General features: G+C 48.8%; 1 protein-coding gene across 1 annotated transcript in view; it reads left to right on the top strand.

The window, feature by feature from the left end:
* MAP2K6 (mitogen-activated protein kinase kinase 6) overlaps nt 1-24637 on the top strand; it is a 43743-nt gene extending 19106 nt beyond the window's left edge. The window contains exons 2-12 of the mRNA XM_074607881.1: nt 7107-7173; nt 8116-8164; nt 10664-10777; nt 12354-12473; nt 13202-13318; nt 13792-13843; nt 15930-16057; nt 16774-16851; nt 17629-17768; nt 20625-20670; nt 24112-24637. Coding sequence (XP_074463982.1) covers nt 7107-7173; nt 8116-8164; nt 10664-10777; nt 12354-12473; nt 13202-13318; nt 13792-13843; nt 15930-16057; nt 16774-16851; nt 17629-17768; nt 20625-20670; nt 24112-24189 — 989 coding nt within the window. The 3' untranslated portion in view covers nt 24190-24637. The remainder of the gene's footprint in view (nt 1-7106; nt 7174-8115; nt 8165-10663; nt 10778-12353; nt 12474-13201; nt 13319-13791; nt 13844-15929; nt 16058-16773; nt 16852-17628; nt 17769-20624; nt 20671-24111) is intronic.
* The last annotated feature ends 264 nt before the right edge of the window (nt 24638-24901 follow it).

Here is a 24901-nt window from a genome sequence, read left to right as displayed (position 1 = left end):
AGCTCCCTTCTCCTGAGCTGCTCTGAAATGAGTTGTTAAGGAAACAGATTTCAAGATTGCCATTTTCAAGGAGTTATTGCAAACAACCGTGAGGGAAGACATGGATAAAAGACGTGCAGGAGCCATCCCTTTCCTGTGCAGGGGACATACCATGTTTTTTATTGGAGCATCTCCATTTGTCTTCAACCAATCCATTTCTCATGGCAGTGATGCAGGAGCAGCCACTGGCACTTGGCCACTCTCATTTATCGACTGGGCTAAGGAGAGAGCTGCTGAACTATATTTCAGGGAGGCAAATAAAGCACAATATCCACTTCATCTCTTCTCTTGGCCTTTGGTTGAAACTTCAAGAGGTTTTAAGAATCTCTTGCACATCAAATTCCTTTTCCATGGCTTAATGAGGGGTTGGAAAACAGATTTTCAGGCCCCCTTCCACATCATTGGTGCTTACATGAAGCTTTTGCTTTTCCCCAGAGACTAGGGCTTGGCTACAGCTCTGCATTTACAAACTGGATGGTGGACACTGCTTGGGCGCTCGCTTGCCCTGTCCCTGCTTCGAGCACTGCACAGCGGGGTTTTGTGCGGCTTTACCAAAGGGTGACCAAGACACGCGACCCAACTGTGAAGGCAGAAGTGGTGAGAAAACTTCCCTCACACCCCATCCACCAAACCACTGTCACCAACACCAGCCTCCCTATCACCTGCAGATCTGTCCCAAAGACACTTAAATCAAAAGGGCATGGTCTGATCCTGTGCTTTGTCTGTCTTTGTGGTAAAATTCAAAGGCTTTCATGCAGCCAAAGCCCATGGAGGAAGGCAGAGGTGATGCAGGAGGCACTGTGGTCACGGCTGTGGAGATGCCACAACAACCCTTGGGAAGGCAGGTGGGGCTGCCTCTGGGAAGTGGCCTCCCAAGGAGATATATTTGTACTACTAAAACCACGAGAAGTGGCTAGTTCATGAATTTACGCCCATTTGTGTTTGTTCTTTTCGACTGAGGACTTGATTTCCGTTTCAGCTGGAATGGAGCCAGCTTGTAAAAACGAGTCCAGGTACAGCCCTGGCAGCATGGCTTCTCCCTCGGACCTGCTCACTTAAAATATCCTGTGTTATCTAAGTGTATTTTAATTTTTAAGGGCAGTGATTTGGCAGGGAATCTCAGGCGTCTTTGCTCGGTGACTGTTGTTTAGTCTAGAGGTGGTGAGTGTTTGATTGCCGGGACGCCAGGAATGTGCCCGTCCTTCCCGCTCCTCTTACGCTTGGCTGGGACGTCCCCACTTGTGGGATTCCTTGGTGGAGAGACCTGGGCAGAATTAAAGGCTTTTCACCTTGAGAACTGATGAGCAGTGATGAGCTCTTGCAGGGGCAGATGATGAGGACCAAAGGAGATGGGCAAGTCCATCACCACCCCTTGAGCTCTCATGTGTGCTCCGATGGGTTTGTATCAACTCTAACCATTGCACGTGCCTTAACCTTTAATAATCTGCGAGCATAAAGAAGAAACCTGTGGGATGGTCTTTAATACTGGTTAAAAAAATATTTTTCCCCCTTTTTCTTCATCCTGTGTGAAACTGATACTAAACATGAGGTTGCTGCATCATCTGCAGCACAGTTAGTTGCTCCACGTGACCCTGTTCTGCCCTGAGTGTCACGAGCAGCTTTACGATATCTTAGTGTTCGTGTGCCTGGGTCCAGGCATGTTACTGGGCAGAGTTCTCAGAGGTTTGGGTATTTCCATCTGGCCTGCAAGGCTTAAACTTTTCTTTGACAGCATCAAATCTACCATTGCTTGCTGAAATCCGAGCTGGAACTGGGCTATGGATAAGAGATGCCCGTTGACGTTGAAGACCAAGTCATTGCATGAAGAGCTGTCTCCTGCTGGGCATTTCCAGGGCCTCCGGGACAAAACATAGTTAATTTCTTGGTTTTGCAAGGCCACGTGTCCTTTCCCGCTGCAAAGTGGGCGCAGTGGCACTTGGGTGTGGTGCAGGGCTCAGTCCTGCAGAGCCCAGGAGATGCCGGGTCCCTCTGGTTCCGTGGAAGCACACCAAGTATTTCCAGTTTGCCCTCACTTTAGGGTTTTCGCTTACGCGGTCGGGTGCAGCTGATGGGACAAAAGCAGATCATGTAGCTTTAGGAAAGGCAAGAATATTAAACGAGCCAATTTTATCTCTTAAAAAAAGTGGGAGAAAGAGGCATTTCCCGCCTGTGAAATTTTACCGGCAAATTATATGCTAAAGAGTGTTATTTGAAAGAAAGTGTTGCTACACGACTATTGAACACAGCTTTAATAATAAATTGTGGCGAAGACAGAACTAGTTAATATCCTTTGAAGGAAATAGGAGCTTTTTGTGGCAAGTAACCAGTTACTTTGGATTATATCATAAAAAAGTTTTTGACTGCAATGAAAAGTCTGGAGACTGGGGAATGGGATTTTCCTTCAGAAGTCGAAGTTTATTTGCTGTTACAGCATATGTGGGTAGTGAATTCCTGTCTTCCCTTTCTTTATTATTCTCTGTTATGCTTCCTACCCTTTTGCTGCGAAGCTTTGAAGTTTCCTTTTTCAATATTGATATTTAACGCTGCCCTAATTGCAAGGGGCTAGCGACATTAATCTCTCTGTACGCTCTGTCAGTGCTGGTGGGAAGAGGTTAACAAGCCCTTTGGAAGTTGTATTTTTTCTCCCCTCCCTCAGGAATTGGGTTTAAGACCTTCACAGGGAAGTATTTAATGTGTTTTCATTAAGTTGGGTTTTCTTTTTCCTATTAAGAATTTTGCTTGCAGACCTCACTTCGTGCTCAGCGTTGACTTCCTTGGGCTGGCGGAGGCAGTGCCGCGCAGAAGGCACCCAGGGCGGGTGGCTGGGCACAGAACCTGGCAGTGATGTTGCAGCTACAGCTGGCATTACTGCAGCCCTGAGCCACGGGCTTGCCACGAACTCAAAGGCTTTTTTAACGGTGGGAACTTCTCTAGCACCAGTCAGTTCAATATTTACTGTGGGCTAATTGCTTTGCTAAAAGAAAGTCGATTTAAGGTTGTGTTATAGATGCCCTGGGTGTTTTGCTGAATCGGAACTCGGTTCTGGAGCTGGCCCTCAGCATCGCTCCAAACCAGGCTGTTTTTTCCCCTGCGTTATTCTTAAAACCTGGCTTTGGAGTCAAGTGCTTGTGGAAGTCTCCGTGTGGAAAATTGCAGGGAGAGCTCTCAAATGAGCTTTACCTTGAAGGCTCAGAGACCAGAAAGCCACCAGTGGTTGTTTACACAGAAAACTCATGACTTTTTGGATGCTGGGGAGCAGATGTACAATCCCATCTGTTGATCCACCAGGGCTGTGAACCTTTTGCAGGAGACACATTTACACTTCATGCTTCGTATGATGGCTCGCTGGGGCTTTCCTTATCGCAAATCCCAAGGGATTGCAGTGAATCCCCGGCACGGATGCTCAGGCTCAGGCTGGCTTCTGCCTCGGGATTGAACCTCGTGCTGTTATTTTGGTGTCTGAGACACCCAGGGCTTCTGCACAGCTTGAACAGGGATGCCTGGTGTCTGCCATGGATTATTTTTGTGCTTCAGCCTGCATCCGAGTTGGGGACTTCTTTATTTAGTCACCTGTTTTTATCAAATTTGCAGTCTCCAAAAGCTCAGTTTCTCGGGCAGATAGGGCTGGAATTGGCCGGTGGATTTAAACTTGCCACAAGGGACACAGACCGTCAAATACACCCATGCGGTGATTTTCTTCAGGAAACAAAGCTAAAAATAATAACGATTCATAAAAACACTACGGAAAATACTGGTTTTCTGGTGGATGGAACAGGTAACGTCCAATTTTGTGTGTTATTAAGCTGCCCCCACATTTCGAGCTCCTGGACGGATGACTTTCTCTGCAAACTGTAATTTCATGCAGCGTCGTCTTTCAAAGCCGATGTCTGCTATGGTAAACTGAGGGATTTTGTTCTGACAGCGAGATACTTGCTTGGCAGTTATTATTGAAGAGAACTGATCTTGGGACTTCTAGTTATTTTTTTTTCCTTTAAAAAAGCCCTCTAAGCGTCAGCGTTTGCCTTTGGGGAGAAACTCTTTCAAGCGCGTGTGACCTGGACCCGTGTTTTTCGGAGCAGCTGCAGAGTCTCAGCTGAGCCCCCCCGATGCGGCTGGGAGCCGGGAAGCTGGGATGCGGGACAAAGTGGGGGACCCCGGTTCCTGCACCCCACTGCAGCCTGCTGGGGTGGCAGCCCCGGCTCTGTGGAGCGGTGCTGACCCCTGCTCTGTGCCCTTGGTTTTAAGGCAGCGTCACGTTCGGGATTGCGAATGCCTCCTGCGAGACGCTGGCCGCAGAAGGCTTGGAGAGACAAGCGTTTTGCATGTTGTAACAAAAGGAGCTCCGAAACTTCGCCCAATGCAATCGAGAGGCATGAAATTGCCCGATGGCAGCCCAAGACTTTCATGAAATAACCCCGCGGTGCAGAGGTAACGCTTTCTGCCTCCGCACCGGGACCTGATCGCGCCGGAGCTGTGCGTGCCAGTCCCGGCCGTGGCAATTCCCGTCCGCGATCCCTTCTCCTGCTGCCCTCGTGAAATCCATGTTTTCTTCTTGCTACTGTCATCGCTTTCTTCTTTCTTGAAAAGAAAACCCCAAAGAACGTTAAACTGTGTCTGTGTCTTGGCAACTCGAATGCGCAAACAGATTGTGCTTCAAAAAAATGGCAAAGTTTCAAAATATTGTATTCTGTGAAGAAGAGACAAGGAAAATAAACTCCCCAAAGTGCAGATTTTATTTCGCCAGAAGGCGGAAGGCATTTAATATTTATTTGGGTTTGGCATTTTGCTACCTAGTTCTTCTGCTGACACCACTTGTGAACCATGATACGATTAAATGCTGTACAACCTGTTCTGGTCCACGTTCAAATTAAGTTAATTTCCAGTAGGTTCGTTTTTGCCCTCCCAGAGCTGCTTGAGAGCAGGGTCCTGAGGTTCGGGTGCAGCCCACGGGATTGTGCAAGCAAATCCACAAAGGAAAAAAAAAGAAAAAAGGAAAGAACTGAGCAAATTCGTGCTTGTTTCTCTTTTGGTTGTGGTGTGCGCGAGTGTGGATGCATAGTTGGTGTGTAGAAGCGTGCCAAGGGGCGGCTGGGGAGTGCTAATGGGAAGAGTTCAGCTCTAGAGCTGAAGAGGCAAGTCCTGCCTCCGTGGGCAATTTGAAGAATTTCTGTGTCTTGATTCCCACGTGGAAAATACAGGTGAAGACACTACTTTTCCCGTGCCCATGGTTGCCGTGTTTGCTTGAACTGCGAGAGGCTGCAGGCAGATTTTTGGAGGCAGAGAGGTCGCTGGCATGGCAGACTTACAAGTTGCCAGAGAAACAGGGTGGGTTTTTTGCCTGCGCTGCAAGACCTGTATTTTTGAGATTCCTTTTTTGTCTAAAACATGACAACATCAAGAATACTATTACCCATTTAGCATCTTCTTGGATCCGATGTGCACTTGGCACAGCTTGGGCAAAAAATGGTATCTAGAGCATCTTGCACAGCAGGGCTTGCTTCTTAGTTGTGCCTTCTAGAGACTTTCGTAGTACAACCAAGAAAACTAGAAGGAAAAGGGTCAAAGAACAGCTCTGCTAACTGTAGAAATTCCTCCACTTGTTTTTACAGTGATTTTTCCTTCCTTACAGACTAGCTTTTACCTCTTGGGACAACTGGGAGCTTTTCTTCATGGTTCTGAGTGACCTTGCTTCTTTTATTTTGCCATTTCTGTGGTAGACTGGAAGCTCCTTGGAGCAGAGAATTGGCTTTTTTTTTTTTTCCTTTTTCCCTTTTGTGAATTTGCAGCTCTGTAGATTTCTAATAACAATAGCCAGTGTGCACAGTGGTTTCCAATAAACGCTTTTCCCACGAGGTGTCAGCTGGGTTGTCACAGCCTGTCCCATCCTGGAATGACTCTTTGCCAAAAGGAGCGAGCGTGATCCTGTCTTTTGGAGGAGGCAAGGGGAAAAAAAAAAAAAAAGATTGAAAACAAAAAAAATATGTTGGCAATCTGAATTGACTAATTGCTTCAAAAAGGTCATTTTCAGTTCTGGGTGCCTGCACTTTGATCTCGCAGCCCTCCGGCACGGGGACGCACAGACGTCTATTGGCATGAGTGTGTGTCAGAAGGAAAAACAAACTCAAACATGTAGAGGTAAAGTTTGAGAGTTGGGAATAGAGAGTAATAGTCATGCTTAAAAGAAAGACAGTAATTGATATAAATTGTTAGGTTAAAAATGTTTAACGCCTAAATTAGATGCTTGTGTCGTTTTGGGGGACCAGGGATTTTATTACCCAGCCAAACAGCCAGATGTTTACCTTGGGGTTTTGGTGACATGACTTATGTTTTCAGGTTATTTTATCCATGAATTCGAAACCCCGTGCTGAAATGTGGCTGTGTATGTTTAGTCATAAAAAAGTTCTTGTATTTCTCTGGTCTGCCTGGCTCTTGTGTCTGCCGGCTTGGACCCCCTTTACAGGAGAGCCTGCATTTGAACTCCTTCAGAGCTTGAGCTTCATCCAGCTCAGAAAAGCTTGGCTGGTCAGTGTGAACAGAAACAAATGGCTTTGAAGCCTGCAAACTTCATTCTGCTTTATTTTTGCTGGGTTTGCACAACTTTAATGACCAAGAGAGGTGAAACATGCATTTAAACAGAATCAGAATCTGGTTCTGGACTTTCAGATTCAATTGTAAAAAGGCTTTTAATCCTGCCAGGGTTCACAGTTATGAATCTGGAACGGTTTAAAATGTAAGAACATTTTAAGGGATCCTATGTGGGTAGGGCTGACGAAGGAGAAATACCTTTCTCTTTGCATTTTCACATGGCCTGCCTTTGCCAGAGCTCTTGCCTGTTTTCTGTACCGAGTTGGCAGCCAGACCTTGCAGGTCTAAATGAAGCGTTACTGAACAAAGGCACTTTATGTTTTGAACTCTGTGCCCTGAGTCTACACCACCAGCCCGGCCAGGCATTTATGTTAAATAAGGTCAACAAATATAGACAAGCTGTGTTTTGCAAATTAAAACAAAACAACAACAACAACAACAAAAAACCCTTTCTTTAATTCTGCCTCTTTCTTGTTTCACAGGCAAGAAGAGAAACCCTGGGCTGAAAATTCCTAAAGAAGCATTTGAGCAACCACAGACAAGCTCCACGTAAGTCTGCAAACACTAAGGGAGAATAAAAAGAAAACCACGAACCCCAGCTGCCTTCCAGCCTTTGTGAGCGCCTGCGCTGCCACGGCCGGGTCACGGCCAGCACCCGGGGCTTGTGCCTGCAGGTCTGGGATAAGGGGGGGAATGCAAGGAACGGGGACGAAACACCTCAGTTAATGCTGGCACCATTAGGGAGGTTAATAACTTCCCAGCCCTTGTATTTCCCTTGTAGCCCCAGGTGCAAGCAGAGGGTCTCAGCCTGTCACCCTCTGCCCATCACTGCCCGTGGTACATGTCTCATGTCTTCATGATGTGCCCATGAAAAGGAAAAAGCAGGATGGGCACCCGATTTTAACCGATGTGGTACTTCTATCACCCGGTTTGAGTAATGTGCATTCGGTCAAGGCATAAAAATGCATCCCCTTCCCTACAAACTCAGCCTTGCAAAAGAAAACCCCGTGTTTTTACGGCAATTCGTGCAACTCCAGCCTGCTTGGCTTTCTTTGCTTCCTTGAGGATTGACTTTTATTAGGCTGTTAACCCATGCTGTATGACTTAGGTAATCATTTACAGTGGTTTGAGACCTTTATGTGTGTTTAATCCATTTTTCATCCAGGCTGGCAGAGATTTGGTGCTTGCCACCTGGCTTGCCTTTCGCAATGAATCTCTCTGGGTTCCTGCACGGGGAAGTCGGATGTGAGAAACGCCAACTCCAGCAGTTTCCTTCCTGACCCCTTTTTGGGGTGACTTTGTGGATCTTCCCTGTATCTATTGATCCTGCAAAGCCAGGAGGCTGGTTAGGCTGCTCAGGGCTGCGATGGCTGCTGGCCTGGGGGTGCGAGGGGATGGCCTGGGGGGGCTGCAGGGGTTCTATTTACTCGTTGAGGGAAAATTGATCTTTGTGAAGAACATTTCACATCTTTTCCCTTTTCTTTCCTGCAGGCCACCCAGAGATCTAGACTCCAAAGCCTGCATCTCTATTGGCGAGGAGGTAAGACTGGGAGCAGTGGTGAGAAGAAGACCTCTAGGGCCAGGTGACCATCCTGGGCTGGCTGCTGTGGTGCTGGCTGCTTGTCCAGGCGGGCTGCTCGTGGGCTTGCTTAACTTCAGCCCCCAGAAAAGGGCAGATGAATAAACACCAGCTATTAAAAAAAAATGTAGCCCATTTTGCTTGAAATGGAAGGCAGTTGTTGGATGAACAAGAGCTAAGAAGAGCCAGCCTGGGGGCTTGTGTGAGCCCTGACAGCCACCTCCAGCCACGAGAGCCGACTAGCGTCTGGTGTTTGTTCTCCAACACAGGCTGTCTGCATGGGACCGATGGCCCCATGGCCAGCTGCAGTGTGACCTACTGGCTGTCACCGCTCTGATGAACGTGCCCCCAAATGCCCACCCTTGGTATCCCATGACACCTGGGTCCCCTTCATGTTTTCCACCTTGGAAATTCTTTCCTTGGCTCAATAAGGTGCAGCTGATGCCCTGGAAATAACGATTATAAATCAAGGGGATTGCGAACAGCAGATTTTACTCTCCTTTGCAACTCCTTTGCTGATTTAAATCCTTCATCCAAAGTATTTCCCTTCGCTAAGACTGAAGGCCATCTCATCCGGAGTCTAACTCAGGGTAGATCTTCCTGTCCTGGAAGCAAATCCTTCTGACAGCATGGAAACCAGTCCACCTGATGTTCTAAAAAAAATAGCAAGGCAAAACCAAAACCGAGGACAGCTATTTTGATAGGAGAAAATGGCACAGCAGCATTCATAAAAGCACTTTAAAGCTGGGCAATAAATTTATTATGTGCAAGAGATAGGCCTCGGTGTCAGCAAGTTAATTTATGAAGTGAAATGCTAATCCAAGAGTGTGTTATAATGTCTATCTTTGGATGCTTTTCTTTCATTTTGTATTTTGTATTTTCCCTGGCATGAAGCGGGGGCTGGAAGGTGGAAAGAGTGTGAGATGCCTCTGGAGCAAACTGGTGCAGCACCGAGGCAGAGAAAATGCCTGCTGCTAGAGCAAGCGCCGGCTCCAAGAAAATCATTTCTCCCCTGCTGTCCCGGGGACGAGGAAACGTTCAAGTGCTCCAGGAAGGCTCCATGCACGGAGGCAGAGAGCCCATGTTGGACGGTGCAAAGAGAAATGCACTTGTAAAACCCAGAGCTCAGTCTTTTTTGCGGCTGTAGATAGGTGGCTGTCTCAGAGGGACTGCCGTGCCATGGCTTGCGTTTCCCATGGATCTGTTACCTCTTTGTCCAGCCAGGTTCCTTTAGGATGTGCCCCCTCTTTCTACGCTCATCCCTGATCCCTAGGGAAAGCCGCTTTCCCTCCTCTCCCTTTAAACGTCGCTGCTAAATTTAAGAGTGGCATTGAGAGAGTCCAAGTGCGTTTTTGGAGAGGGTCCTGTGGAACAGTAGGAGCAGTGTCAGGCCGGCAGAGATGCTGAAATCTCTGCCGTTAAACACAAAAATGTTAGTCAGGGCTCCTTTTGCAGGCGCTGTAGCTGCGAGGGAGCGACGGGGCGCACAGTGAGGCAGTGTGTGTGCCCTGCACGCCGTGGCATCCCCAGCCAGCACATTTTAGGCTGCAGGTTTTTTTTTTTTTTTCTTTTCTGCTGTGCCGGCAAAAAGCGGTGTGGGATTATGCACTGTGAATCAGTTCATTATAAGCCACTTCTTTCTGGAGGATGATTGACTGATGTGGTTGTGCGTTCAGCAAACGGAATGGCCGGTTTTAGTAGCAAAGGCATATTTTAAACATCCAAAAATAATAATAAGCAAAAAATAGAGCTGATGCACAATATCGCGGCAGAAAGGAGAAGGGCAGGTTAGAATGCAGGGCTGCAAACAAAGTCATCCTTTGTGGAAGGCCAGGAGAAAGAGATCTTCAATGCTAGATGAAATAAATCCTCCGTGGTTTAAAAATGGGGCACACTCAGCTGGTATTTGGCCCATCTACAGGTCTGGAGAAATACGCTTTTACAGGCCTTAAAAAACCCTGGAGATATTTCCATGATTGTTTGTGGGAGGAGGAGGATGGAAGGAAAAAGACTAAAAAGACTGAAGGTGATTCCTACGGGAGAAGCTGCCGTGGCATTTCCCATCCCAGCCCTTAGGGGATGGAGAAGCTGAAAGTGCTGGTGGCTACAGGTGGCTGTGAGGGACAGTGGGGCGCGGGGGGACGGGAGGACGGCATCCCACCGAAGGAGCGGTCCTTCCTGCGCCCGAGCTGAGGATGCTCATCAGCACGGGCTCCTTGCTCGTGTCGTTATGAGGCACGTCCTCGTCAGAACTCTGCTAATTACTGCACAGGAGTTAATCCTCCCGACGGCCCCTGAGGACCATGAATTTTTTTCAAGCCTCATGAGCGCAGGTAGGGAGGGGGATGCACAGAAGTGAGTTTATGTGCCAAGCAGGGCTATATTTTAGGGGTGTTTTGCTCCTTGCGTGGCACGTACGCGCAGCGGCCGCCTTGGCGTTGATGGTTTTTTCCCCTGCAGAACTTTGAGGTGAAAGCCGATGACCTGGAGCCCATCTCCGAGCTGGGACGAGGTGCGTACGGGGTGGTGGAGAAGATGCGGCACATGCCTAGCGGGCAGATCATGGCAGTGAAGGTAGAGTGAGCCTCCCGAGGTGCTTTCTGTCTGTGTCGTTGTGCGGGGACACCCTCTGCGCTCTCCTTCGTGCACATTTCTAACCTCGCTTGTTCTGACGCATGCCTTTCCTGCGATCAGCTTCTTTCCTCATGGAATCCTCTTTCTATACAAGGGCAAAGAGTGCCGAGGTAGATTTGGGCCGTTTAACCATGAAAAGGGACTTGTTTTAAAAATATGATGCTCAATAGGTTTCCAGCATTGTGGTGCACACAAACATATTGTTCGTCTGTATCTGCAATACTCCTGGTTTTGCTAGGATTTTACAAGATATTTGCCATCATTTTTTAAATACACATACTTTTTTCTAATGTACATATACTCTCAGTTCAGGGTTCTGCACACTAATTGTAATTGTAAAGAAGACTGTACTGTAAATTTAATTGCATAAGATAATTTTCTTCAGCTGGGACTTTTTAAGTCTCTTTGGAACAGGAAATTTTTGTTGGGATTTTTACATTTTGTCCGCTACACTGGGATCTCGATTCGTGACAGGCTTGTAGATGCTATTCTGAAAAGTTTTCATAACAATATTTTAGACCCATAAGCTTGCAGCTTAGGGAAATAGCCATGGGAAAATTTGTATTTTGGGAAGGACCAGTTTTTGCTTGGCTGCATTTTAGCTCAAGTTTCCTTTCAGAATAAGAAAAATGAAAAAAAGATGTAGAGCTGGAAGCTATGAGCAAACTGAAGGAAAACTCTTAGCTCCTCAGTTGTGGATAGACTTTGCTGTGGATGCTGGGAGGTGTCTCAGGGCTTCTGTGCTCTGCATTTGGTCTTGTTTGCTTTGGTGTTCAGCAAACTGCAAAAGACCTCTCTGAGTATGATGGAAGATCTGCAGAGGGTATGGCAGGAACATTCAGGCTGTTACTTGCATCTGCAATGCTGAACAGTTTAATTCTACCACATTATTGACCTCGAGTGGCTTTGGCCGAGGAGCCTGGAATGTGTGTGTCACCTCTGTTGGACTATGTCATGCCCCTTTGTGGTGGTTCCCAGCTGAGGGTCTCCAGGTATTTCACAGAATGACATCTCTTTCCTTGGAAACTGGGAAGTGTCCATTTTCCAAAGCCATGGGGAGCACATGGGCTCTGGCTGCAAGGCTGGAACCCTCTCCTGTGACCAAAGTCTGCTGATGTAAATAGGTGTCCACTGCAGCTCCAAAGGTCATGGACTTCCACCAGCCTAGAATTCGATTTCATGCTCCTTCTTCTTCTCCCAAGCCACAGTGACTTTTGTCTGTTCAATAAGAGTGGTGTTTGCAGGGAAGAGCAAAATCACCTGCAGTTTGGGGTGAGGTTAGAAGACCCCTTCATCCAGCATTGCCTTCTGTGGTACGAGGGTGCTCCTGCCATGGGTGCTGTCCTTGTCATGTGCCTATGATAAAGAGATAGGATAAAAGGGTAACATAAAGAGGTGTGACAAAAGGGTAAAGGCACTGTGACCAGCACAGGTATGGCTGTGGCAAGTCCTCTGTAGCAGCAACAGCATGGTATGGAGGTGCTGACAGCCAACGCCAAAATGCTTTGTCTTCCAGCGGATCCGAGCCACAGTGAACAGTCAGGAGCAGAAGAGGTTATTGATGGATCTGGATATCTCCATGAGGACGGTAGATTGCCCCTTCACTGTCACCTTTTATGGGGCGCTTTTCCGAGAGGTATGGCATCCTGGACATCAGCTGCGCTGCCCCCCAGGAGACTCCCTCCAAGTGCCGGGGCTTTAATCTCCATCTAGACATGGGTACTTGATACAGTGTGGATTTGCTCAATCCCAGCCTAAGAATCTGTCACGTACAGTTTCTTCTTGGCAAGTGAGGAGAGTTGTGGTCCACACGAGGAGGGGCCAAGGGCAGCCAAGCCCCAGTGCCAGGAATGTGCGAGGCCCCAGTGCTGAGATGTTGGGGCTTGGTGGTGGGTTTGAGTGATGGGGACAACCAACTCACAGCCTGATCCCTTAGTGTTAATATTGTCCTGCCTTGCAATGAGAAAGCCACATGGAGGAAAAATGTGGAAAGCTCTGAAGAGTAAGATTTATTGAAGAGTTTTAAGCATAGCTCTACGGAGCTGAACTTTTCCTGGCTGAGCATTTGCGGTGACCTGAGCATGTAGGGATCCTCAGTCCCGATAATTTTCAGGACTCCTAAATCACTGGCACTCTGCTTTGGGAAAAGACAGAAAATACACCCTAAATGGTAGTGGACAGTGCTTCATTCCAGCTGGGAAGGAGGGAAAGAGAAGGCCCGATACCGTTTTGTTGGATGACTTTTAAAAGACAGGGAAGAGGCAAACAGGCCAGCAAAAGGCAAGTGCCAAAGAAGACCTTTGCGCCTGAAAGGAAAGCATGCTTCATTCCAGTGGGCAGATATTTGCTTTCTTTATCCTCCAGGGGGACGTGTGGATATGTATGGAGCTGATGGATACCTCATTGGACAAGTTCTACAAACACGTAATTGACAAAGGCCTGACGATTCCTGAGGACATCTTAGGAAAAATAGCCGTCTCTGTGAGTATTAGCAGGGCAAGGGGCATTTCTCTTCTAAACCAAGGCGTACGTGACCCCGTCTCCTTGTTGTATTGGCACTGGGAAGAGCACGGTCCACGGGCCAGCCCATGTGAACATTCTTAGCTGGCTTCCAGTATCTCATCTGAGGTGATGTTATTTATAAGGCATAAATACCTGAAACGTCCCTGTACACGTAGTTGAGAGGCGGCACAGCGTTAGATGTGGGGAGGGCCCTGCAGCTCCTTTGACTTTTCATTAGGGTCCTGGTGCCCCTGGGAGATCCCTGGGTGCCTACTGTCACCTCGGGCTGCTGTGGGGGTGCAGGACTTGTGGAGCATGTAGTTCCTTCCCTCCAAGAAGGTCTGGTGAGGACGGAGCAGGTGCAGATGGCATTTGCAGATAGCATTCCAGATAGCATTTCCTCCTCGTCATGGCGTTGCCAGCTGTGATTCATTCTAGATTTGTTGTTTCAGATTGTAAAAGCACTGGAACATCTACACAGTAAGCTCTCCGTGATCCACAGAGGTAAGTGCCAGGCACACAGCCATGACCATGCTCTGCCCCGTGCCACGCGCTCTCAGCCTCGCAAGGGCTGGCCTTGTGGCCAGGCACAGGGCTCCCAAAATACCCAAGATAAAATGGGTCTTTGACAGCAAAAATATTCCCCAGCATCTCATGACTAGCAAAACCTAGTCAGACGAAATGTTTGCTGGTTTGCTCTTTAAAAACTGCATGCTGGTCCCAGTGTTTCCCCAAGGGGGAGGAGAAGTGAGCTCCAGCCTGATCGTGCTGGCAGAGAAAGGGCCGTTCCCCCCTGGGGTGCATTTCCCTAATGCATAGTCTAAATCCATGGTCTGCTTCAACACCTCTGCAAAATTAAAAGAGACTTTTCCTTCTGACCTTGGTGGGCTTTGGATCAGGCTTTGCGAAGGCTGCTCCCCTCGCTCCACACTGACATGCAGCCAGAGGCGTCTCCATGCCAGTGTGATGCTTCGTGCAGTGATCTAACCATCCCCTTGTGTGAGCTCCCACGGAGCTCACGGAGCCCCACGGAGCCCTGGTGGGGCAGAATAGTTTTATACCTAAAATAGCCTCAAGTGAAGTCATAAATACCCTCCTTAAACTCTTCTGACATTTTCCCCTCTAGAGCATCTCAAAGATGCCATGAACACGCTTAGAAAGAAACAAATTTGCAGTGTGGCTGCTTGACACCTTTATTTTTAAAGGGTCATTTTCAATTTGTCGTGAGGAGGAAAAAGCCCTCTCTGGAGTGTGTGAGCACCAGGGAAAGGAACATCTGAAGCGAACAGAGTTCAGCTCTAGCAGGCAGTCACATTTTGTACATTCTGCCTGTGGCTGGGAGTTGAGTTTCTGCCTTCTGTATCATTTACAGTAGGTGGAAAATGCTGCTCGGCTTCTGGATTTCTGTTTACTTGTTTGTTTTCCACCGAAAATTGTCTTATTTCAACATAGTAACAGATGGGTAAGGATCTCAGATACCTGAATTGAATGCAAAATGCTGATTAGAGACCAGATGTTAAGGAACTGCAAACCACCCAATTCTAATAAGGACTCAAAAGCAGCTTCTGGCTTCCTTCGGATGGTGTTTCAGCTCTTCTATTTAATAGTTTATCACATGTAGACAGAGGACCTTCTTGCAGAAGAGACCTCTTATTTCTGGCTGGCAGCAGGGAAAGGAATGCTCTCTTTTGAGGATCGGTGCTGGGAGAAGAGCAAACAGGGTAGCCTGTGCTGCCTGCGCTGTGTTGAGATGTCACCTGGGATTAGCCTCACAAGGAGCGATTGCCTGCTGTGCAGGAGAGCACCTCCATGCTCTCGTGGATATCACTTACTAGCTTCTTTTTGTGCCGTAATTTCCCTTTCTGATGGTGATTATAACCGCCTTCATGAGGGTGATGCAAGTGTGAATGCACCAAGGATTATAAGGCCGTGATGGGAAGCAGATAAATCTGGCAGTAATAAATAGATGAGACACTGGCGTGATTTCCATAAGGTGTGGAGCACCCACACGCCTGCTGCTGTTCACATTGCCTTCAAGCTTGTTATCCTTAAAATTAGAGGGCATTTCTGAAATCTTGATCCTTGTCTTAGCTTACTGCTCCCTCCTTCCCTTGCAACCCCTGATCCTTGTCACCCTTGCTCACCCCTTTTCCTTTACCCATGGGTTTTCCCTGTGCTGGCATGAGACCAGCTCCAGCTGGGGGCTTCCCAGAGCTCCAGCCCTTTGCAGACAGCTTCTGGAGATGCCCCCAGCCCTGCTGAGCTGTTCCTTTGGGAGCGCTCTGATGTCTGTGGCCATCCCCTGTGTGGGGGGATGCGATGGCTTACATGCAGGGTTACCTCCCACCCCCCCAGATCAGGCAGAGGAGTCTGGAAGCGAAGGGACACTTGCAGGCCATATGACAGGCCCACGAGTTGGTCACCTGAACTTGCATAGCTGCAGCCAGCCGGGTTCCTGGCGTGCACAAAGTGCAGGGGTTTGCGTGGGCAGCTTTGGTGCCCTCTGCTGATAGAAAGCTCTTTGGCTTTTTTTGGCTTGGCACAGCCAAGTGACTGTGACAGTGACTGTGGTATGTGTTCCTTCTTGCAGATGTAAAGCCCTCTAACGTGTTGATCAATACGCAGGGGCAGGTGAAAATGTGCGATTTTGGAATTAGCGGTTACCTCGTTGACTCGGTTGCTAAAACCATGGATGCAGGATGCAAACCCTACATGGCTGTAAGTTGAGCTGCAGAGAAGCTGCGTGTGAAAGCCGCTGCAGGACAGCCAGAGGAACATGAGCCTGGGCGTCAGGTCATCCTAAAGGGGGAAGGATCAGCCTCCGGCATGTGTCCTGGGGACTTGTTTTGGAAGACGTATCCCTGAAGTTACTCGTAAAGGGGCAGAGAGGGGAGATGGATCTCATGGGTCAGATTAGATCTCCTGGGCACAGCTTCCTGCTGCCTTATCATCTCCCGGTGACCTTGGGGAAGGCTCTGCAATTGCACCGTGTTGCATTTTTGCTGTTTGCCCTGTGGGGACAATAGTACTTTCCATCTGGGAGGAAAAACAGTCCCCAGGGAGTGGGTCCTTCAGACTCCTCCCAGGAGCTGCTGTTCAGGATTCACTCTCTGTGGAGCACTTGCACAGGGTGAAAACGGCCCTGGAGAATTGGAGCTTGTGACCCATTACGTGCCAGATGTGCTGGGTCAGCTCCACCACCCCAATCCTTTGTGGTGGTACCATCTGCTTCTGATGACCCATTTCACTGCTTGCCTTTGCTGGCAAGGGTGTGGGACCAGATCTGGCCCCATGACAACCAAGGCAGCAAGCCACTGGGCTAAGTGGTCCTGGCCTGCCACCATGGAAGACCCCTTTGAGGTCAGTGAGCCCTGGGTGTGGGCATTGCACTGGGGTGATCCCTGTTCCTCAACCGCCTTTGTCTCTGTTCACAGCCGGAAAGAATTAACCCGGAGCTGAACCAGAAGGGGTACAGCGTCAAATCCGACATCTGGAGCCTGGGGATCACAATGGTAGGGTGACCTGAGGTCTCGCAGCGATGCCGGGAGGGTTGAGAGTTGCTCGTGGATTCATTTTCCTCCCCATAGACCCCCTGACACTGGTTCCCTGGGAAGGTGGTGGGATAGGAATGGGAATATAGGTCTGAAGGTAGCGGGGAGCATGCCACAGGGTTGAAGGGAAGGAGGATGGAGCTGCTTTGTCAACTCCTTGCTGTCTTCAGAGGCGTTGGTGGGGTGCCAGCCTGGTGGGGACCACCCCGCTGCGGTGGCCGTGGGCTGCCGGGAGATGGCAGCATGGGCTAAGGCGAGGGCGTCCGGCACCGCACGTCTGTCGCCTTGAAGGAGGTTGGATTTCAAGCATGAAAAAAAAATACTCCGAGCACTCAGCAATTAGCAAAGTCCCCCTCAGAAGAGGAGGGATGTGTGGCTTCTCCCACACAACGTTTAGGGAGAATCCATCTGCTCACAGAGTTGTTTTATAGCACAGTTACCCTTTGCAACATGGGGTTGTTTTTTAACTTCTAACCTTTCCCAAGCACTGTCTAACACGAGGGTAACAGAGGACTGAGTGTGGAGACTGGTGGGTCTTCTCAGGCCTGTCCCTTTTGCTGGGGGAGGTGAAGCAAGACGTCGTGGCCAGGTGGGGTGAGGAAATGCCGCTTATTTATTCGGGGCCTCAAAAAACAAACGCTTGGGTGGGCACAGAGGAATCTGAAATCTGTGGGGCGGGAGGGTGAGCCGTGGGGTGTCAGCCCCCCAGTGCTTGAGGCGCGGGCTCTGTCTCCCCAGATCGAGCTGGCCATCCTGCGCTTTCCCTACGACTCCTGGGGGACGCCCTTCCAGCAGCTCAAGCAGGTGGTGGAGGAGCCGTCGCCGCAGCTCCCGGCAGAGAAATTCTCGGCGGAGTTTGTCGATTTTACCTCGCAATGGTAAAATACTCCCTCGGCCCCACTTGCCCTGGTCCCGCTCATCCCGGCCCTGCTCGCCTCTGCCATGCTGTGGGGAGGCTGAGGGGGGCAGGCACCAGCAGCCTCCTGCATCCCCACAGGTGCAGGGATACAACTCAAATTCTCTGGGGTACAACCCAAATTCTTTGGGGTACAACCCAAATTTTTGAACAAAACATTCCCTTTTTGGGCCTTCATGGCTTCATGGAGCCATGAGGGCTGGGCTGGGGCCTGGCGCTGTGCAGGCAAGGCACACCCTTTGATGATGGCAGCTGTGGGGGTCTTTCCCGCTTGAGGTGGCGAGGAACAAGCTTAGTCATTTTGGGGGGACACACAGGAGGAAGGGATTTAGGAAGCTTTCTCCATCCCCACATCAACAGCACAGGGTGTCCATGGCCGGGCCTGCAGCATGGGCAGGTGCAGGCAGGCAGCTCCGCCAGGCCCTCACGTCCCCTCATGGCTGCCTCCTCCTGCCTCACGCTCCCGGGGGAGACGCGGCTCTGAGGGGAGGGAGGATGCAGAGTTCACCCCGCGATGGCCCCCCTCGGCGGCTGTCCTGCTACCGGGGCCCTCCGGCTGCTGTGCTGCTTTCCATGTGACTCGGAGCTGGAAGCAGTGGGAGAGTTTGGCTGTGGTGTAGGAAAAGGGTTGGAGCAGATGCGCGCTGTCTGGAGGTTGCGAGAGCTGCATAAAAGCGCAGGCTCTCCCCGCGCCCGAGGAGACTCGCAGCTGCCCTCAGCGTATGGTTCAAAGAGAGCTGGCGGCGGCCCCGCGGCTCCTGACTGCTTCTCCCTCCAGCTTCCCTGGAAACCGCCTGGGAGGCGTTTTTATTTTCCAGGCGCTGCAGTGCCATCCGCCGCTTGCCAACTTGGCAGGTGGATGGTGGGTTTGCGTGGTAGCCAAGAAAGGACGGCAGATCGACAAATACAGAAATGTGAGACTGTTCCCGAGCTGCCAGCGTCAGGGCCTGGAGCCCGGCCGGCTCTGTTGTGACCCAGGAAGGGGATTATCAGACACTCCTGCCCGGGGACTTTAAGTACCAACACTCAGATTCTTCGGAGTCTTGTTCAAACATGTTTTTGAGGTCTTTGTGATTCAGCTGCACGCCTCTACCGACCTGTGCTGGGGAATACCTGCCCGTGCCCACACTGTTCTGTGTCTATCAGAGGTGGGAGCTGGCTTGGAAAAACCCTCTCACAAAATGCCCACCATTTTTGCAAGGCCCACGCTGAGATTTTGGACTGGCTGCCTTTCTCCCATGCTGCTGGCTCGCTACTTGTTATTGCAAAGTTGCCTGTTTGTGCCAGGCAGGCTGTTGTTCCCCACTGAATATTCTGCTTTTGCGAGCACGACGTCTTGCAGCTCTAGCTGTGGGCTGATGTGGGAGTAAGGTATCCACAGCCGTTCATGATGGTTGCAGTGAGAAGAGTGACCCTGCTGAGCAGCACTCAGGTCTTTAGAACTCCTGCTTTGGGGAGCACATGGCAGTTCCTCTCTTTGCCAGTGGAGTGGCATGGACTTGGAAAAGTGAGCTTTGGCTGCAGGTTGTACTAGTTTTGTGCTGTTGGAGTCTGAGAATTTCTTCTGACACCGAACCAGGTCACATCAGTTCGGTGTATTGAGACTGCCCTGGCTTAGGCCTTTCTCAGATTCAGGTCACAGAGTGAATCACACCATCTGCTGCCTCGGGCAGCGAAAGTCTGATTACCTGTAGCCCCTGGGATGTCTGAGTCAGGATCAGATCCAAATATGGCTCTTAATTCCTGAAGATTTACATTGATTTCAGTAACTTGTCACCAGATTTCCTGGTATTAGTAACCTGGGAACAAGGTTTTTGTTTGTAGAGAGTCTAAATTAGGAGGATTATACCCAAATCCTGCTTCTGGACACACCTAACCTTCAAATTCACCTTAGCATCTCAGCTTGGGCTGCTTTTGAGCTCAGAGGATGTGACACATCCCGTACCTTCAGGTCGTCAATATTGGCACGTATCGTTACTAGGTTCCTCTGTTCATTCACAACATGACACTAAACATGAGCCCGCTACACACAGCAAGCAGGAAATATCTATTCAGTGTGTGTCCTCCGCTTCCTCTGGGCTCCGTCAAATCCCAGCAGAGGAGCGACTTATCATCGCCGAGGTTCTCACTTTTGTTTTGCTCAGTGTGACACCTTTTCCCCGCCACCGACGTGTACGTGTGCGAAGATCTTTTCAAGTTGCTCCAAGTGTCTTTCCCCTAAATACACTGTCAGGAAGTGAGTAGAGATTACGTCCTGTCTTTTAAAAGCTATTTTCTGCTGGAGGGAAACCGAAATAACTTCCAGCTACAACCCTCCAGAGCCATCTGTTGTAGGAGAGGAGAAAAAAAGGATGTCCCATGTAACCGTCCCCGCTGATAACAGCATGGTGATAAACAAATAGTTGTACACGTGCTTCAGAACCACCCGGTCCCTGCTCCCAATCAGAGGTTGGAGGCTGTATCCATTCCCTTGGTCGCTGGCCTACTGGATAGTACCCAAAAAACCAATTGTACCTGGCCCCCAGCAACAGGCAGGGTGTTGACTGGTATATATGGTGTCTCCAGATCTCTTGTTTGACCTTGACTGAGCTCACTGGACTCATGTGTACCTGGCACTCTGTACCATATGGGGCCCATCTGCAGGCTGTGTTGGCTGTAGGTGTCCTCAAGACCTAAGCTTAACATACGGATGAGTTGTTGAACTTACTCTACGGGGACTTGAAACCTTGCTTCTGTCATGGTATGATTTTATAGCCTTGCTTAAATTGCATACAGAATATAACTTTTAAATTTTTTCTTCTTTTTTTTTTCATTTAAGCTTGAAGAAGAATTCCAAAGAACGGCCAACATACCCAGAGCTTATGGTGAGTGTGCCTGCTTTAAGCAGTGTGTTGGTTCAGAGCTGAGATGGGTTACAATGAGGTGCCGAGGACAGGGTTTCCAATACTGACTGGAGATTTGGGATACTTAGCATCTCTATTTTCATAACAGATGTGAGAATCATGGCTCTTCAGGGTCTTGGAAGGGTGACTGCAAATCAGAGATGCCCTTTGAAATGTCGTTTAGGTGCTATTCCAGTCAGATCAAGGTGAAAAATATGTAAAAGCAGTTAACAAATTTGCTAAGGCAGAAGAATGAAGCTGTTAGTGAGAATAAAATCATCTTCTTGGGTTTGTGTGGTGGCTTCAGACACCTTGGTGAAATGCATGCACTGTGGATGCTCCACATGGGCTGCAGGAGCTGAGCGGTCTGTAAGCCTTTACTGTCATGGTGACTTGGAGAGGAGACTTTTTGGACAGAGTAATTTCTGGATGTTAAGGACAGAGACAACTCTGTGACTAATAATTCCGGTTATTGAATTTCATCTGCTGCTTAGAGACTGTTTGCTGTGAGCATGTCTAGGACAGAGGAATTAACTAAGGAAGAAAATGCTGATAAAGGCTTACGAGGAGTGAAATGCAAGGCAGTGCAGAGCTTTGAGGTCAGATGCAGTTATCTGGTGAGGAACTCCCAGCAGTGCAGACACTGGTGTATACTCGGCCAGAGCTCTGGGCTAGAGCTGGCGAGAACAGGGTCTGTGGTGAGATATTTCTGCTAGGGCTCCACAGCTTCATGGCTTCTGTCTCTCTTGACTTTCTGGTATTGATCCCGGTGCTCCAAATAGCCAGCAAAAAGCAGGTGAGCTTAGGAAGTCAGTGTTTCACTCCCATGAGCATCTAATCCCTTTTTTATTCTCACCTGATTCACAGCTTGCTAAAGGCAGGAAGGTGCCTAACTTTGTTATTTCTGAAGATCCTGACCCAAATGCTTGCCCGTCCCTCCGTGCCCACCCCTGTCCGGTGTCACTGGCAAGATCTTCTGGGTTAAGGGTAGAAACTGCTGGAGAATTTCCTCAGGCATTGGTATCTCCTGCGCCATAACTTGTAGGACTTGCTTTATGCCATCCAGGAGTCAGCCTCAGTGCTGCCTCACGCTGCCTGCTTGGAAGCGTTAGGACCTCTGTGGTGTGAAGGTGCCAGGGTTTAAAGTGCTCTCTAGCTGCAAGACATGCTGGAAATCCATGTACCTTTTGAACCTGAGTTGTAAGCAATGAATAATTCCTGTGCCATTTCTTGCTGGACCCTGTAATGCAATTAGACTATATATAGATCTGATTTATACACAGTTTGCCCAAATACTGGTTTCAAACAAAGGGAGGCCTGAGGTTTATGGCTTTTTTTTTTCTTTTTTTTTTTTTTTTATTATTGGATAAATACGTATATATTTAAAGTGAAATTCTGAAGTTTGCCAAATGGCCTTTTATCAAAAAGGTTCACCAGAGCAGCTCCGTCTGTTGCAGCATTAATACCCATTGGCAAGCGAGTGCATTTCTATTGAATTAGGTTCTTGGATCACCTCTCCAGAGTATCTCAATGCTGTGGTATTTTATGGCTGACATGAATGTTGTGAGGTCCTGTGGTTGAGGGTTGCTGTTTTGTTGGGTTTTTTTTCTCCCTCCTCTCTCTCTTATGGCATTAAGTTGCGGTACTGGATTGGACTTGTCATGTAGACCAAGACTGCTCCCTTGCTTTCCTGTGGAATTGAGGTTTCTCATGGAAAATATGACTCTGTGCTATCTTGAGCATCAGGAAAACTGATACGGATGCTTAATTTCATTTTAAAACCCACTTCCCCAGGTGAAGTGGAGCATGAAACTACTGCAGGACCGGTGGTCTGCGCATTGCATGGAGCACATCCCACCTGGCACGGGCTGTTTTGTGCTATAACCAGACTCAGTCATTGCAAAGGGGTTGGGTTCAGTGATAGACGGGGCTGGAGGCCACCACTGCTGCCCATGTCACGCTTGCGGGTGCTTCCAGGCTGCAGTAGCTCTGCTTTGGGTGCGATTTAGCTGGGATGTGAAAGCAGTGGCATCACACTGGGATAATAACACAGCAGGCCATTTGGGCCATCTCACCGAGAGTTATTCAGGACACTTCAATTCCCATGACTGTCTGACCCAGGGAGACCTTAAATTATATCTGGATCCTTGCCTCAACCCATTTCAGCTCTGTTTCCCACATAATTGTGCTTCCTCTTCCTTGCTGGTGTGTCTTTGGGTTGCTTCCCGGCTGCTCAGAACTGCCGCTTTTTATTCACTGGATAACTTTCCACTCAAGCCCACCTTGGAAAGTCTCTTTTCTTTGCTCTTCTCCCTCCAGTTGGCCACTGCCATTAAAGATCATTGAAATGGGCAATGCTCGGAGACTGAGTTGAGGGGCAGCTTTGAAAAACCCTGGAAACCCCAAATTGTCTTTAAAAACCTGGCTTGAAATGAGGGGGCCGGGAATCAAACCAAGCTCCCCCAGCCTGCATTTTGCACAGAGCGGAGGTCACCTGTGAGCCCCGCAGGGCCCCAGCTGCCTTTTGGTTCTCTGTGACACCCTTCATACAAATAAATACAATTAACTGCCAGGCCAGTGGGTGTCAGACAGTTGTTGGTGAATTCAGGTGGAAGTTGGCTGATCTCAGTTGATGTGTTGCAGCCCCTGGTAGAAAACTGAGTCACTGGTACAAGCAGAGAGGGGCTTTGCTCTTGCTGTCTGGGGGCATTTGGTTGTGTTTTTTTCTCCTTACACATATTTTTCTGTTTGTGCTGAAATGTAGGCAAGATTTTCTGGCAGGATGTCTTCCCATGTTGGTCACGATTAAGTAGTTAAACATACAGCTGCGGATGGCTTTCCAGCCGGGATGGCTTTCCTCTTTGCGGTGGTTAGGGGTAAAGTAGCCATCTCCTGCTGGGAGTATGAGCAATTGCAGGGAAGAAATGAGACTCAAAAGTCACCAGAGGGTAAATACACAGATAAAGCAGGAAGCTGAGGGAAAACACACTGCAGTCAGCCTTCCTGCAAGGTTTTCCTTGCTCCCGTTGGAGCTGGCGTGCGGCGGGGTGGGTAACCACCGTCTCAGGAGGAGCACGTCTCCTCCCCGGGCACCGCAGAGCGGCGAGCCAGCGTGTGCCAAAGGGCACGATGTGCTAGAGATGGAGGCAGTGTTTTTTAATACTTTCCCTTGCTTCGAGAGCAGCCCAGCCAGGGCAGGGTTTAGAGGGAATCCAAGAGGGCAGCACAAATCCGCAGCCTTCGTGAAGTGGCCCCTGGGGCTCCCTGACTTGCCTCAGCTGCAAAACATGCAAAGCCCAATATTATGATGATAGCGACAAAATCCTTTTCACTGCCTAGAAGATCGTCTGAAAAGGTTCTCAGTTTGGTCCTTAGCATTGTGAATAATAAATTTTTCTATTTGTTCTCTCTTTTCTTTCCCAGCAACATCCTTTCTTCACCCTGCACGAATCCAAAGAGACAGACGTCGCCTCTTTTGTCAAACTCATCCTGGGAGACTGAGAACTGGACTTGTAAATGAATTGCCCTTCTGTGGACTGGTGGGTGCAGGGGAGGGGCGCGTGGCAGGACTTGTCATGAAAGCACCAACAGAAAGTCGCCGTGTTTTGTTTTGTTTTGTTTTTATTCCGAGAAACCCCTGCCTCGCTGAAGTTTTTAAAAGGGTTCTTTGGTATCCATAGTGACATAGAACGAGCTGGTTAGTGAAATGAATTTTAATAAGGTTGGTAACCTTAAAACAAAAACAAAACAAAAAAAAATTTAAAAGAGTGATTTACATATTTAATGACAGTCGAAGTCCCTCTTCCTAACTTTGTCCTCATCCCCTTTCCCTTCCCCGTGAACCAGAATTTGCTTTGTCATGGTAATAGGTGCTATGGTAGTCATGAAGTTGTATGTAGATTTATATTTTGTCCCTTCCATTATTTTAATATTTATGTTAAGTGCTTGATGGAATAGATTTCTGTTTTATATGAGGATGAATGCGTGGTGACGATGATGATGCTAAATGAGGCCACAGCAAGCAATAGTTGTAGGGCTTTGCTGGGGAAACGGTGTCAAAGGAAAAGAGAAAGACGAGAAGAAGTGTCTGTGTTGTGGAAAATATTTAATGTGCATCATAAAAAGAATTTATAAACAAGGATCTCAGCTCAGCTACTCGAGCTGCTTTCTCAGTGTGCGAGGAAGCATCACTGTAAGGGAGGGAGGCCACAGC

The sequence above is a fragment of the Larus michahellis genome, chromosome 14, assembly GCF_964199755.1.
Source record: "Larus michahellis chromosome 14, bLarMic1.1, whole genome shotgun sequence".
Classification (NCBI taxonomy): domain Eukaryota; kingdom Metazoa; phylum Chordata; class Aves; order Charadriiformes; family Laridae; genus Larus; species Larus michahellis.
The sequence above is the reverse complement of the archived record's forward strand: the minus strand, read 5'-3'. Positions and strand labels throughout refer to the sequence as shown.